The 15,855-nt window shown below is 35.2% G+C and overlaps 1 protein-coding gene and 1 non-coding gene across 2 annotated transcripts; one reads left to right on the top strand and one right to left on the bottom strand.

Moving 5' to 3' along the window:
• Window positions 1-1,191: 1,191 nt before the first annotated feature.
• On the top strand, window positions 1,192-4,801 carry mRpL52 (mitochondrial ribosomal protein L52). Its single transcript, XM_090108170.1, has 3 exons — window positions 1,192-1,283; window positions 1,521-1,669; window positions 4,563-4,801. The coding sequence occupies exons 1-3, from the start codon at window positions 1,244-1,246 to the stop codon at window positions 4,740-4,742; spliced, it is 369 nt and encodes a 122-aa protein (XP_089964296.1). The 5' UTR covers window positions 1,192-1,243; the 3' UTR covers window positions 4,743-4,801.
• Window positions 4,802-5,890: 1,089 nt separating this feature from the next.
• TRNAT-CGU (transfer RNA threonine (anticodon CGU)) lies at window positions 5,891-5,962 on the bottom strand. The gene has a single exon. It is a non-coding gene; the product is annotated as a tRNA-Thr (tRNA).
• Window positions 5,963-15,855: the final 9,893 nt, after the last annotated feature.

The raw sequence follows: 15,855 nt of genomic DNA on the forward strand, positions 1-15,855 counted from the left end.
CGTCCATGGGTACCACTTTATTTACACATTATTGAGGTTATTGCTAACTCTATGAATATTTTTTTTTTCAACACTGAACTTAGCGCAACCTGCTGGTGCGTTTCACGTTCCAATTAAGCATCAGCATAATTCGGCATTGTGCGGCACTGAGTCACATTATGCTCTGTAATTGGAAAACGGGGAGTGTGGTTTGTATACGTAGTATATTATTATTAGTCTGTGGTGTGGTGATAGTATATAATAATTCCTATAATATTATAGTAATATTTTTGAAGTGAAACTTCTTTATCGGGGTTGGAAAAAAATTTAGTGTAACATTTTTTCGTGACGCGTGACATTTTTCATATAGTAAATTACCTATTTTTTTAAAAATAAGGTCATAAAGAAGTTTCACTTCTTACGTGTGTACAATATTATAACTTACGGCGTGTAAGTTTAGCGCTGACCTTGAAGTGGAGGGGATCTATTTGAACGAAATAAAGGCGAACTTGCCGTAAAACATTGAAGGTCACCGCTAGACTTACGTACCGCGACATCTACACGCACACATTTTTTTTTATAATATATTTTTATGTTATGTGAGCTATATTAATGAAACGATGAACTAATAAAACTAAATAATTAAATGCTGCGGTTAAATGCAATTTTAAGAACACTTGAGACATGTTTCAAAATGAAAATTAATGAAGTTCAATAATTTAATTTAATTTATTTATTTATTCGTAATCATACAGCTACAGCATACAGCATTACAGTAAATAACATTTCATAATATATTGATGAGCCAATTAAGATTACAAAACAAGGTACTTACAGGTAGATACTTTCCAAATTGTCTTGTTTCTTATATTGTTTACACCACAATTGTCTACAAATAGGGAAGTCCCGAAACGCAAATTTATTGATTGACCATTTTTTTCTAACAATATTTTGATAAGTTGTACTTACTTTATAAATAAATTTATTTGTAGTTTGTAATAGATTCCTAATATAATATTATAATGTGATTATAATCATTGTCATTCATAAATTTAATAATTTCTTTAAAAATGCTTCTTCTTCATTTTAGGCTTGATTGTGTGAATCTACCATTATAAAAAAAGCCACAATCTGTCAGTGTCAGATGTCATTGTCAAGATAAAAAAAAATCAATTTCTAACCTAAAAATACAACAGTCAACAATTATTTATGTTTCGAAATTAAACTTATGACCTAAGTCCTGGTGTAATTGAAATAGGAAATTATGGCTTTATTACAAATACTGCGTAACACCCAAATGAATGGTATGTATTTTTTTTTATAAAATACACTTAAGTACATATTCTGAATGCTAAAATTTACAATTTGCATATTTTATTTGTAGAAATTGAAAACTTAATAAATTACTTTTGACATCATTATAAGTTGCCCCTTTTGGCAGTTTCTCTTAGTTTAAATCAAGAAGCAATCATTAATATTGTACCTTTCAATCAAACTTCTATATATAACAGTCACTTATAAAAGTATATATCAAATTCCAGTGGTTTCACGTTCCTTGTGCTGCTCAGCGGCTCTGCAATCAAAACAGTGGCGTATATCGCAAGGGCTCTCTGCAAATCGCACAGCCGAAGGTATTCTAACCGATGGACCAGATTACACATTCTTGGACGGAAGACCAACACCTTTACTGGTATGTAAACTGTATAATCAGCAACTTGAAAATGTTATTCTGTTATCAAATCAAGTAGTGTATAAACCTTAATTAGTAAAAGAGGTAGATGTTTCACCTCACTAAAAAGTATAAACTCTCTAGTCTCGTAACTGGCCGTAGATAAACAAAAAGGATCCAACGCACAAAATGTTACTTTTGAGTTATTGAAGATTGAAGTTTAACATGTGATTGTTCATATAAAGACTTGTTTGCGTTTATTGCTTCTTAAGAAAATATGTGTGTGTCAATGCATATTTTATTCTTACATAGAAAATTTTTTTACTTTATTTTTATTTCTTGAAATATTCAGCTAAATGTGTGTTAGGATCCTTTTTGATAAAACCTATTTTCTAATCTCCTATTTTTGTTAAGTGAATTTTCGTTTCGCAAAAACGATTCAAAGCATCTAATTGCTATTAAAATCCTTATTTTTTTTAAATTTCATTAATAAAACAACTAAATTTCAAATTTTTTTTCATTATTTATATAAAAACATATTTATTCTATCCGATTTACTATTCTTCTTCGTGTGCGAAGTCTGGTTCATCGCCATATCGTCATGAAGTCTTGGATTGTCCCTTAAAGATTTATAGAAATCCAGGCAGTATTTAGGTATATAGTCAAAGATTGACTCCAAATCGTCTAATTTGGCTTTTCTTTACCATTTGGCCATAGTAATTGGAAATCGTCAGATACCTCCAAAGATTTTCCTTTCGAGTCCGCGGATACATACAACATTTGCATCGACTAAACTGTTCAGTCGAGTTGTGTTCTCCTCTTGAATTCCACACGACTAGACTGTTTAGTCTTTGGACGTGCACATACAATCGATTTCAGACTTAGTTTATATCCTAAACAAATCTAAAAGTCTTCTATAGGCAACTCAATGTGATAAAGATCATATGAGCGCGTGATCGATAGTTGTCCGAGATTTTTACTTATTTTTTTGTTCCTCTGACATATTCGTCAGCTGTGTAAATTTTTTCATGGTATTTTAACAGTGTCTCTATTTTAGAAAAATCGGTATAAAAACGGCAAAAATGTGTGACCGGATTCAAGATACTTGAGTGTAATCGTTTTTAATGTTAGATAGTTAGGTGTGAACTTAATGCATGCCTAACGCCTAAAGCTGTAAATACATAATATTCGGTCTATCCAAATGTTCTGAATCGTTTTTGTTATTAAACCTGTATACAATTTTTATTTTTTAAATATAAATTTAGTTTAACAAAAGAAATCCATGCTTTCTGAATCTCTTTAGCGATTTATCTTTTGCATAGGTTTGATTTAATATACAATAATCGAAAAGGATCCACATGCTTTGGATTTTTTGAAACATTTTAGTGTTGTGTCATTTTCATAGACTGACCGTTTTACAATATGATCCAAGAAGAATGGATTGTTTTTACGAAACTAAAAAAGGGGTTCTCCATACATGTGGGTTGGTAACCAGTGTCAATTTAACGTCAAAATATTCATATTTTACTAGGATTGTTTTTGCTAAACGAAAATATAGACCTTGACGAGCAGTTTGGTATACTTAACTCATTTTCGGTCATGTTGTGGGTTGGATCCTTTTTGCTTATCTACGGCCAACTATCTTTAGTCACTACAAAGTACAAACATATTATAAAATCACTTCATTCGACATGAAAGATAGACAAAAAGCATATAAAACATTAGTGAGAAGCAAAGATAGTATAAAAATTACATATACAGTAGCACCTCTATAAGTCGAATATCAAGGGAGACGCCAAAAAATTCGAGTTATAGAGTTTTCAACTTATGGAGGATTTCGACTCAGGCGGATTTTGATTCGACTTATAGAGTGAGGTCTATTCTTATAAATTTTGAATTAGAGAGGTAAAATAAATTAAAATTCAACTTGCAGAGGTGACAAACATGTTTTTATTTATGACAAATCAACATTATTTCAAATCATTTTAAAATAAAAAATATGGCATGTTTTCTAAGAAACAATAGTGTAAGTACTTGCACTGTCGGCAAGTTGTTAAAGTCGGTAACTTATTATTGTTCGAAAATAGAGGTTATAAATTCCAAATGATCGAGTTATAAAGGTTGTAAAATAAAACGTTGCTATGTTCGAGATACAGAGGTCAAATTTAATTTTTCGAGTTATAGAGTGAAAATATGTACCAAAATGGCTTGGAGGGACTCGGTGATAATTTCGACTAACAGAGGGTCAAGATTTCAAGTAACAGAGGTTTTCGGGTTTGAAGGGAAGGGAACAAGACATTTTTTCGAGATGTGGAGGTTTTTGACTTATCGAGGTTCGACTTAACGAGGTGCTACTGTAAATGCAAAAGATATACTTAAACATAAAATCTTTAAAATTCAAAACTATACTAATATTATGATGAGTTTGCTTGTTTGTTTGTTTGAACGCACTAATCTCAGGAACGACTGGTCTGATTTGAAAAGTGCTTTCGGTGTTAGATAGCCCATTTATCAAGGAAGGCTATAGGCTCTATTATATCAATATGCTAAGACCAACAAGAGTGGAGCACTGCGGGTAAAACCGCAGGGCACTGCTAGTGCTTTATAAATATATTATGTTTATCAAGAATAATAAAAATTTGAACCCGCATCCTTCACACCAATCCGGGGCAGACGCTTGACCAATTAGGCCTAGAAGAATATAATTTTTTCTATTCCTTATAAACTTATAATTGTGTCCTTGCTATACTTACCAAAAATTTCAGTACCTTGTTATACAATTCAGTCCAGTTCAATAAATTATAATTAAAATAATGTAATACATAATTAAATTAACATAAACACAAACATACTTGTCATTTAAATGTTATAAAAGTGAATTAAAATAAATTACGTATTAATTTTCATTTTTCAGCAAAAGCAAAAACTTAGAATGCTCAAACAACAGGACTATGCAACAAAAATTGTTCAACTCACATCTGAGTTAAATTTTGCCAAAACTAGATATCAAGATAACATTAGATTGGAACAAGAAGAAAGGGACAATATTATAAGAAACAGATTGAAACCAAAGGGCAAATTTTTGAAGAAATAATTAGTAGATTATTGTGTAGTTTATTTAAGTAGTTTAATAAATGTGTTTAAAGTAATTTATGTGGTTGTTTTATTGGTGACATCTGACCCTTGATAATTCCTTCATATTATATCCCTAGATACCTGACCCTATTTTCACTTTCATTTGTTCATTATTATGAGAATTAATACATTATACAATTTATTAATAAAACTGGAAATGGAAAATTTGTAATTTTCCAGAAAAAATACTGTCAAAACAACTGCAAAACTTAATCATTATAACAGGATTAAATACCAGCACTTTGAAATTACGCGTGCAAATTGATTAATAATATTGCTAAATCGTAGAAACCTTGATGAAGGTATATAGTATAGTATAGTATAAACTATAACGTAGTAACTATAACTGCGTACAAAAATAAGAGATTACCTATTACTAGTGAAAATACCACTGGAGTACTGTACTGTAGTCACAAAATTTGATTTTAATTCGTACCTTTGATGATCCTTTCACAGATAGCTCTGAAATGCCCTCAGTGGCTTGTAAATCATTTACCAGTCCATTAAAACGATGCCACTGAAATTGCTAGAAGCCTCACTTCAATTAACTATTACAGCTTGGATATAGAAACTGAAGCTGTGCGTAGATTGATATATTCAAAAGGCTTTTAAAACGCTTCAGGTTGATTTCATTATGAAACGCAAATAAGATTATTAGGAATATGTCAATCTATGTATTACTAGCTTTCCACCCGCGGCATCGCCCGCGCAGTCAAAGAAAAACCCACATAGTTCCCGTTCCCGTGGGATTACCGGGATAAAACCTATCCTATGTGCTTTCTCGGGTATCAAAATATCTCTATACCAAATTTCATGCAAATTGGTTCAGTAGTTTAGGCGTGATTGAGTAACAGACAGACAGACAGAGTTACTTTCGCATTTATAATATTGGTATGGATTATCTTAATTTTATCCTTCAATTGTTTTACGAGATTGAGTCAATACGTCCAGGTAATTTATTATATGACGCCATGAATAAAATAATATTTGTATGTCAACAATTATTTATCAAGTTATTGTTGCAGACTTTCGTATTTTTAAAGACACTAGATACAAACTACCTTTTTTCTTTTATACTACAAAAAGAATGAAAAACGTTACACGCAATGCCTCCTGTGAGGTTTGAACTCACGACCCCTGGTTTACGAGACCAGTGCTCTACCACTGAGCTAAAGAGGCTACGAATGGGGTTCCCAAATTACGTAACACTGTATAAGGGTTACATTTTTTGCTTTAAGAGCCATGTACATTAGGTGCTAGTGTTTAAAATTGATAAAATTGGTCATGCAAAACGGTATCACGATTAAAAAATCTTTTCTTGGTTTTCGAATGCATGGCGCTGAGTAAATATAGGAATTATAATTAGAAAAATTACATAACAACATGCGTAATTTAACAAATATATTGAAACGTTCTTACGAAGTCTAGAATATTCTATTGAATTGAAATTCTAATTCACTAATTTGCTAAGAGCACCTGATCTCGGAAATTCGTTTCAGTGGATATGCTCTTGATTCGAATTGGCCTTGATATTTCTACAGTTTAATATTGCTAAGAGAACTGATAGTAAATGAATTTGTAATGTACTTATCGAATATTTTAGCCTCTGCATCTCTTGTTTCGTTTGAGTCTTTTTTATGCATCGAAGGTGTTCTAACTAAGGGTTAAATAAGAAAATTAAAGCAATGTCTTTCGTTGTGTTAACATTTTATATACCTACATAGGTATCTATTAAAAATGTTTTATTAAAGTGAAACTTTTATTACATCGTCTCAAACTTTTTGGTCTGTGTAGCGCATGTCGCGTGACGGTCGGCTGCCGGGTAGGTATAAAGCAGTGTTCGGAACCGTTCGAACAGTTTCACTTTTACCGTGGTTTCATAAAACCACACAACATGTTTTCTTTAATGTAAGTATTAGATATCTCCGATACCAACTGTCGTGCTGTGTGTGAATAGTATAAGTAACTAAATGTACATAGATCATTATTCTCGCATTGCAATTCAGTTTGCTTGTATAATAATAAAAGACGTGTGGCACTCGGGGACTGCCGCGGTAAAGCTATTGCATGCTATGCCTTCAAGCCACACCTCCGTGCCCGTCGGAGTGGGGAGCGTGAGGTTTTTCGTTACGGAATTTCTGGATTCGGTCCCCGCGCTCAAGGCCCGCGATAGAAGCTATGCAATAGCTTAATAATTACTTCATCGTAATACGTGCAGTGGAACGCAGTAATCATTAGCAGAGATGGTTGAATTTCGTATACAGGCAAGCCTAGAAATGTTTAACGAAAACTTTCAAAAGGGTAACTTCAAAATAACATTCCACACTCGTAATTTTTAATAACGATAGATATTTTGAACTCTATGTTCAACTGCATACGGAACGTATGGAACTTATTTGCAGTGAACTTTACAACAATTTCAGAATGCAATTTTCCGCCGCGACATTCCTTTTGCAAGCCAACTTTGCGCAGTTTCTCGCTTCTAATTAATTTAATTTTATCCTTAACAAGTTCGCTTCTGGTTCAATTTTGTTTCATATTCGTTTGAAATTTTTAGTTGAAAATAACGATATGCAAAATTTTAATATTTAATTTCAACGTACACAGGTAGGTAGTTACTAGTTACTATCTTTATAAAATTATTAATATCTATTATCTATTATCCTGAAGTATCTGTCTTTATGCTTATGCTTAATAGTATTTATTTTGTAGATATAATTTTATCTTTGTATGGAAGGTACTGTAAAGCTTTTTGAGTTTTAAGTACATAATTGTTATCTATCTGGACTTATTATTGCTACTTCGTTCATTTTTAAATTTTACTTTACTTTAGTCTAACGACACAACTTCAAGCAAATTTAAAAAATTACACGTTAAGTAGGTACATTAATTATATACGCACAGACTATACGTCCTTTCCAGGCCATTTTCTTACGATGATTTTTCATAAACGCTTCAAAACATATCCTTATTCCCTTAGAGTATATAATATACTACCTACTGTAATATATACTCTGAGCTTATTCATCACATCAATTTTAGACTTGCTAATCGAAGTCGCAAATTGCAATATGCAATTGTCATACAAGAATGTTTAAGAACTCTTCAGTCGTGTAGAGGCCTTCAACCGACCCACATGTCAAGAACTAATACCCTTTGAACTGGTCACGTTTACAAGTGGTTCATCTTTTTAACCTTTTAACGATGTCAAAGGGTCACTTTTTAGTGTGTGCGTGGATTGGATATTGGAAATGATTCCTACGCGATGAAGTTTGAAATGGCATGGACCAAAAGTAATGGTTATCGTATTGATTAAGGTATAATGAGGTTTTTTATACTCTGTTTGTAAGTAATTTTATTCTCAACATACATATTATATATATTATATAGGTAGGGGAGATGGGCCCAAAGGGCCTTACGGGAAAATTAAAAAAAATGAAGTTTGAAAAGAAGTTAATCCATTTATTTTTTTGCCAAAAGTTCCATTAATACTTTTGAATGCTAAGTGGTTAAATTTGTCAAAAGTTAAAGTTTAAAATAATTATTAACAGATTACTAAAAGCCTACGATTGCCCGCTTTGCCCGAAGGGGAGGCCTAAAGCGGGCTTTCGTTTAGGGCAAAACGGGCAGTAGTTGGGTAAAGCGGGCAGGCCTGGATTTAAACAGTAGATTTCAAAATATACAGCCACAAATAATATATATGTCGGAGATCCCCCCCCCTGATATTATCGAACGCAAGCGCATGACTCACGAAGTGCACTTGGACATGGCCGTGGTAGCGGACGGGCATTCTAGTGTTGGAGCTCGTACCGAGCGGACTTGTCTGTTCGAGTCTATATCAGTCTCTATATTAGTTTGAGTTTAGGTTCGCTATACAAAGTATTCATTTCAGTTCATTAGTGATTGTGAGTGTTAGATTCCGTTTATGTCTTTTGATGCTCGAAGTTACCCAAGATGCCCAATGTAGAGGATATAACCAGCCCACATAGTTTTAAAATCCAGCCGCCGCCGATATCAGAAGCGGGATTGCTTTGAGCACAAAGAATAAACGTGATTTTTGCAATCGTCATGTGGTAATGTAGACGTGTTATAAAATTATTTTGGAGGTGCAAATAGTATCATGCGACGTTTAATCGTAGCCATAAGAAAACCGGTGAGTGCTTACAACATACAACAAGTGGAAAAATAACGTGCGTGATGTAATGCCATTGTCCGTTGATCTGTGTTTTGAAAAAAGCCGTTAAAGTTATTATTTGTTACTATTTGCTATTTATGATGCGTTAGAGTGCTTTGCAGTTCATGTCTCTTAATTTATTTTCTGGTAGCAGGGGACACAGTAAGGAGAATTGTTACCGTATTGTGTAGCGTAATTTGACTATGTTGAGCCCGCTGCGGCTACTTGTGTTAACTTGCAGGGTGGCGAGCCAAGCGACGTGAGTGCCTGTAGGTGTGTGTCGTCGGGTTGTGTGCGTCAGTGGCTTCTTGGCGATATGTGAGCGTGAAGGAAGTTTCCACTTCAACCGTGTTGTCGCGTGTTTCACGGTTTGACAAGCGTTTGCGCGTGTGGCCCTTGCTACTACTGAGATTGTTGCCGGGGATTGCTGCAGCGAGAGCTCAGGGCAGCCGTCTTTATGCGGTGAAGGGCTTCGCAAATTAGTGACATTTACAGGACAAGTGCGAGGCGTAAAAGGGCTGCTTCGCTGACTGTGTGCTATCAATAAGTTTGTAGGAGACCTGCGTGTGAATGCCATTCGCAGACAGCAGATGGAGGGCGCGCGATGGATCAGCAGTCCTCTTAGTGCAGGGTTTAACCATCGCGAGTCATTTGTTTCATGTGTGGCGTGTCTGGCCACTTTGCATCGGAGTGAACGAGTGGATAAGGTGCTAATGATTGCACTAGGCATAGAATCACCGAAAACCAGCAGGTCAGGTACATCCACGTTGCATGGGCGCAATCATTAAGTCAACACGTGCCGTGTGGCAAACTTATGGACAACTGTGAGTCATGTTTAGTTTTGTTTCTTGGTAGGTACTGAGTGTATCCTTATCAGAGATATAATTGCTAGTAGCAAATTGACTAGTAAGCGTTTTTAATAATAAAATTAATTTCAAAATAATCTGTTAACATATTGTAGACAGTTCATAACAATGTTTATGGCAAGTTACAATAGGCGATTACTTTTTAGTAATTTTAATTTGTATTGTGCCTAATGATTATTATGATAGCGATGCTAGCTTATTAGGTTGAGAAATTAAACACAAAGTTTACATGTGTGATATTCTAATGTGTTACATTATTGCGTAATAATGTTCTTGTTTGTAGCAAGTCTGATACGAGAAATTGTTTTGATTTTTAACACTCTTACATTTGGCTACCTTTATGTAACGAACCGTATGTAACGAACCCGATTTGACCTACTTTAAATGAGCAGATTAGGTTCAAAACTGTGTACACTTGCTAAGGAATAGTGACAATACAATAATTCCATCTTATTTAAGCGTGTTGCTTGGTTAATTACGTTTCTCTCTATTATACACTGGTACCGATAGAAGGAAGATACCTAGCGGTTTGGTAGGCTTATGTAGGGACATAAGTCCAACATGCAGAGACGTGAATTTCAATTAGAGAATTTCAATGTGTTGTGTTTTAGTGTATTATTAGCACTTATTTACCATCTGAATTACAGCTGTTGAAATGTGTCTGTTCTAAGGAGTTTTGTGCGTTGAACGAGCAGCAGATTGCGTAACAAAGTGTCAATGAGTTTTTAACAGCTGGATTAGTGAAACCAAGTAGCTATCTGGTTAGCTTCTGACGTGGAACAAGGTACAGTGCGTATCCAGATTGTAGTAAGGAGTGGAGTAAGTGCTTTATGGAAGGTAGTATCTTCTTTAAACCTATCCAAATGTAAGTTTTGAAAGCGTAGTGTTGAATACTTAGGCTTTGTTATTAAGGATGGTAAAGTACAGTCACATAGCTTATACAGCTTCTTATTTCTGTTAGTTTATTAACAGTCTCCTTAAATTATAGCACTATTGTTTATGCTTACAAGTTACAATTGGAAGTAAAATTAATCAGCGATTACTCATCATCACATGAGCAAATCAGTTGAACTTTTATTAGTCTTTTAACATCAAAGCCTATTCTTATGGTGTATGATCCCGGTTCACACAGATCCAAGCGCGGATGGATGTAGTACTGAACTGATACACAAACATGACGGTTAATAACATCCAGTTGCTTGCTACAGACGTAGAACTACTGCCTTAGAGACCAGGTTTTCCTCCCATGCACACGAGACCGCAGTTTAAGTTGCAGCAGCATAGCAGTGGTTAATGCAGTTATGCAATTCAGGTATTATTTTGCAGGAATGCAAGTTTGCAGTGGTGACTGATTGCAATTCGGTGGGAGCCGTTTAGTAAAAAGCAGAGTAGTGTCTTCACGTGTTCACAGGTAGAGAGGGTCTGTCTCCAGTCTATCGACTCTAATATCATTCATGACAGAGATAAAGGGAGCTAGTCTATAGGATGTTAGTTGCCTTTCGAGTTTCGCGCAATGCACAATCGCTATCGCAGTATGTATTTCGATTATTGCAAATTATGTGGGGTAGAACGTGTCAACATAGCTGAGCTTTCCGTTGACTGGCTGCCAGGACCATGAGAGGCTTTTGGACATGCAGAATGAGTTGTTACATGTTGAGTTATTACTGTTGCCTGGAAGACATATGCAGTAAGGTTGCAAATTATATGTCAAGGTGCAGATAAAATGGTAAAAGATCAGTGGTACATAATATCCACGATTTAGTCATGCATCTGGGTTACATGTCTAAGTTCGTGCGTAAGTTCGTTGTGAACTTTATCACTTGCTAAATCTCTAAGCCTAGCTCGGGCAGAATTCAAGCAAAACTCTTAAGTTAGTATTCCGTGCACATTGATGCTACAGGGGAAACTTAGTGGGAAGAATGATGTTAAGGAGTATGTTTAATTCTAATTGATTCTTTCACCCGATATGTTTTGCTCTATTACTTTAAAAATGTGTAGAGTGGTTTAGTAGTACTAGAAGTAGTATAACGGCACTAGAGGCCAGTGTTAATTTGTTTGGATAACTAGCCAGCATTATTGATGATCGGGCAGGTGCTTAGAAAGTAAATGTCTTCTTAGTTATTTTGTAAAAAAATAATAAAGTTACATTAAGATGTAGTCTCCACCGAGGGTAGTGGTGTTAATGATCAGGTAGATAGTGACGAGTACGCTGAAAAGGTGTGCTCATGGCAGTCATCATTCATCATCGTCATCGATATAGTCCACTAATGGACATGGAAGTCATCGTCATCGTCAACATAATCAGCCTTTTGCAGTACACTGCTGGACATGGAAGTCATCATCATCGTCATCGTCAACATCATCTGCCTTTCGTAGTCACTGCTGAACATGGAAGTCGTCATCGTCATCATCATCAACATCATGAGCCTTTGGTTGTTCACTGCTAGACACAGCAGTAGAGTCTAGCAAACATCGATATTGTCAAGATACGTTAGGTGACGTATGACTGGCAATGAACTTCACTATAAACCGTGTTACAAAAGCTAGATAGCTGAAGGAGCTATTATTTGTTAAAGGAGACTTTGGGGTTAATGTCTGTAATTGATAATGAAGTCGATCAAGTTATGATAAAAGTAAAGCTTCTCTTAATGGAAATTTAATATTGGTGATGATCTTCTTTTCGAAATTGAGGAAATAAATCAAAGCAAGCTTGAATTGAAGTTCAAGGGTACGCTTAAAATTGTTGAGGTATAATGATAGTTACCATTTCAAATCATTCAATTCCAAAATCCTCACAACAGAGTCAGGAAAATATCCGACCATGAGGTTATTAGTAGTAGCTAGTAGTGGTAGTAAATAAAATGACGTAAGAACTTTGTGTAATGTGTAAAAAAGGGGAGATGTAAAATGTTTTATCTGGATTTTGTAATGCATTGTAGTGCCGTTTGTTGAGTGGTAGTAGATTCTTCGTTACGTTGGTGCGTTAACGAGTAATGTCGTTGTAGCGACGGGCTATCCTTGCTTTCGCTGGTGCATAAGCAACATGAGTCGTTGTAGCGACGACATTTTGAGTTGTCCTTGTTTACGTTGGTGCGTTGACAAGATGAGTCGTTGAAGCGACGACCTTCTTGAGATATCCTTGTTTTCGTTGTTGCGAACGCGAGATGAGTCGTTGTAGCGACGTTATTCGATGTTAAGCCTCATTTCGTTGGTGCGAAATTGTGGTGTGTCGTTGTAGCGACGATGTTCCGTGCTTTATTTATTTCGTTGGTGCGAAATTGCGGCGAGTCATTGTATTAACATTATTCAGTGTTGTGTTCGTTTCGTAGGTGCGAAATCGAGGAGAGCTGTTGGTGCGGCGCTGATTGATCAATAATGATTAATGTGAAAACCTAAAATGGTTGACAAGAATCAGTATGGCCGAGCAGGATACTGTGAGTATGTAATCTTTGCAGAGACTTCACACGAGGACGTGTGATCGTCAGAGATGGCCGTGTCGGAGATCCCCCCCCCTGATATTATCGAACGCAAGCGCATGACTCACGAAGTGCACTTGGACATGGCCGTGGTAGCGGACGGGCATTCTAGTGTTGGAGCTCGTACCGAGCGGACTTGTCTGTTCGAGTCTATATCAGTCTCTATATTAGTTTGAGTTTAGGTTCGCTATACAAAGTATTCATTTCAGTTCATTAGTGATTGTGAGTGTTAGATTCCGTTTATGTCTTTTGATGCTCGAAGTTACCCAAGATGCCCAATGTAGAGGATATAACCAGCCCACATAGTTTTAAAATCCAGCCGCCGCCGATATATACAATAATAAATAGAGTAAAAGAACAAAAATATTTTATAAGTTATGTATTTCAAACAGTCATACAATTATTTTTAAATGAATATATGAAACAAAGGAACTTCTTAGGAGCTTTAAACTTTTAGGTACAATATTTCCAGATATATCTGAAATAATATTTAAAAAAATAACGCCCTGTTTACAGTCTATCATTATTTAGTCTCTAATAAGCGATACAATTATTTTATATATTTATAAATCCTAAAATAGTGTAATTCTGGAAATTATTCCAAAAATTTTGGAACTTGTATACCTACCGATATACAAGTTCCAAAAATTCTTGTTTAGACAGCCCGTAAAATAAAGAGTCCATGTGGAATACGTATTCCAAAAGCTCCATTTCTTGTTCCCTAGAAAAGACAGTAGTAAACCTACCAAGCTTTACATTACACGAACCCGATTTAAGATGTCTGCAATGTCGTTCTTGGAATCCCATATTTAGTTGTTACTTTTTTGACAGGTTTTCCTAACTCTTGCACTTCTCGTTTTGCTTGCTGCATAGTTGAGCGTTGCCATGAGGCTTGTGAAGTTTTATTACGCTTATATTGACGCCGGTTATAAGCGGTCATCTGAAAGGAAAAAGCAAATTAACAAAAGAATGTAACATTTTAGCGGACGGGGCAAAGCGGGCGCGTGCCCGCTTTACCCTGCCCGCTTTGCCTTTTTCGACATTTGAAAGGTTCAGACGAAATTCTACCTCAAAATTTTTAGACACGTGGATTTTTATGGAACCAAAATATGGCCAGATAGCCACTTAATAACTAAAAAATTTTGGTTAAAGGATTGTAAACACCATAATAAAAAGAACACATATTACATACCTTGCAATATTTTTCAAAAATCGTCGAAAAACATTTATTTGTTGCAGCTTGTAAATGCGTGCTCGCAAGCGAATCCAACGACTGCCGCGAGGTGGGAGGGGTGCGGGGATCGTACTCACAAGTCGCGCGCGCGCCATTATTTAAAATTCTATACTGAGTGCCCGCTTTAGGCTCTATGCCCACTTTAGGCCCCTTTCCCCTACCAAATATTTCCGTGAAGAAAATGTTTGAAATTTAAATCTAAACAACAAAATTTTCATATTATTTTCTTCTTTACGCCTATACAACTAAACTGATTTAGATAAAATCTATTTGAGACTGCTTGAAAGGACATAGGATAGGTTTTAGGAACTATGCGGGTTTTGCTTTGACTACGTGGGCGAAGCCGCGGGCGAAGAGCTAGTTCATTATATGTTTGAATTCAAATCTCTTCTATGCTTTTCAGAAAATAAAAAGCTTTATGCTCTGTATTTCTTAAAATAAATATTCCTCTTTCCTCAGTAGGGAAGCTAACCTTTGCTTTCTGATATTGCTGAGATTGCTTTGACCGTCTTCATTTTCTTTTTGCTAATCCAAACTTGCAATTCTAAACTGAAATATTAAACTTTCAGAACAACCCTCATTAAAATGAAATATATTTTTTCCTTGGGAATGATTTGTTCATATTTGCATATTTTAAACAAAATCAAAAGGACAATTATTACAGATTCAGTATGGGAGGTGGCGTCTTTTTATTTTTATCGCAGTCATGGACCAAACCTTCTTCTTCACTTACCTACTACCTGCGACATGATTACCTACATACATATTATTAACTTAATTTGAACAGAGTTACAAGCTTTAGAAGTACCGGGAATCAACGAACAAAAAACTAGCTAAATTCGCAATTTGTCATATTTATTTTGAAAATGGTGGACATTTATGAAAGTTCAGTTCGATTGAGACTTTCTGCTAGGTCACAAGTCCCCCCCCCCAGGTTCGAAGGCCCTGGGTAGAGCTACAACACTGCTTATATATTCATGTAAAACTAATCATGTAGGACGTAAGTACACACTTTATCGAATAAATCACTTGAACGCTAACGACTACTTCGCGTGATTTAATACGTGTCACTTGGGATTAATAATTATTCTAACTCGCAAATTGGTTATTTTGCGTAGGAAAATTTAACTTGATGATCTGTAGTTAAGGGTTATAAAACTCAGCCGTTCGTTTTCGCAATAATTAATTTAATAATCAAGCTTTCGTCGTATCTTCGTTTCAGTTAAATTTTACAAAAAATAAACATATTTCATTAAACTTGAACGAAAACAAAAGGGTATAATCCGCACAAATTGAAAATACAAACGGAAGTCAACAATTTT

The sequence above is a fragment of the Colias eurytheme genome, chromosome 12 (assembly GCF_061535395.1).
Source record: "Colias eurytheme isolate Ceu_HAF_F1 chromosome 12, ilColEury1 Martin Lab GWU primary, whole genome shotgun sequence".
NCBI lineage: Eukaryota > Metazoa > Arthropoda > Insecta > Lepidoptera > Pieridae > Colias > Colias eurytheme.

What these genes read in the sequence shown, in the direction of transcription:
- mRpL52 (XM_090108170.1), top strand. Translation starts at nt 1,244, where the DNA reads ATGGCTTTATTACAAATACTGCGTAACACCCAAATGAATG. An exon ending in GCGTAACACCCAAATGAATG is followed by an intron (nt 1,284 to 1,520) that starts GTATGTATTTTT and finishes ATCAAATTCCAG; the next exon opens with TGGTTTCACGTTCCTTGTGC. An exon ending in GAAGACCAACACCTTTACTG is followed by an intron (nt 1,670 to 4,562) that starts GTATGTAAACTG and finishes TTCATTTTTCAG; the next exon opens with CAAAAGCAAAAACTTAGAAT.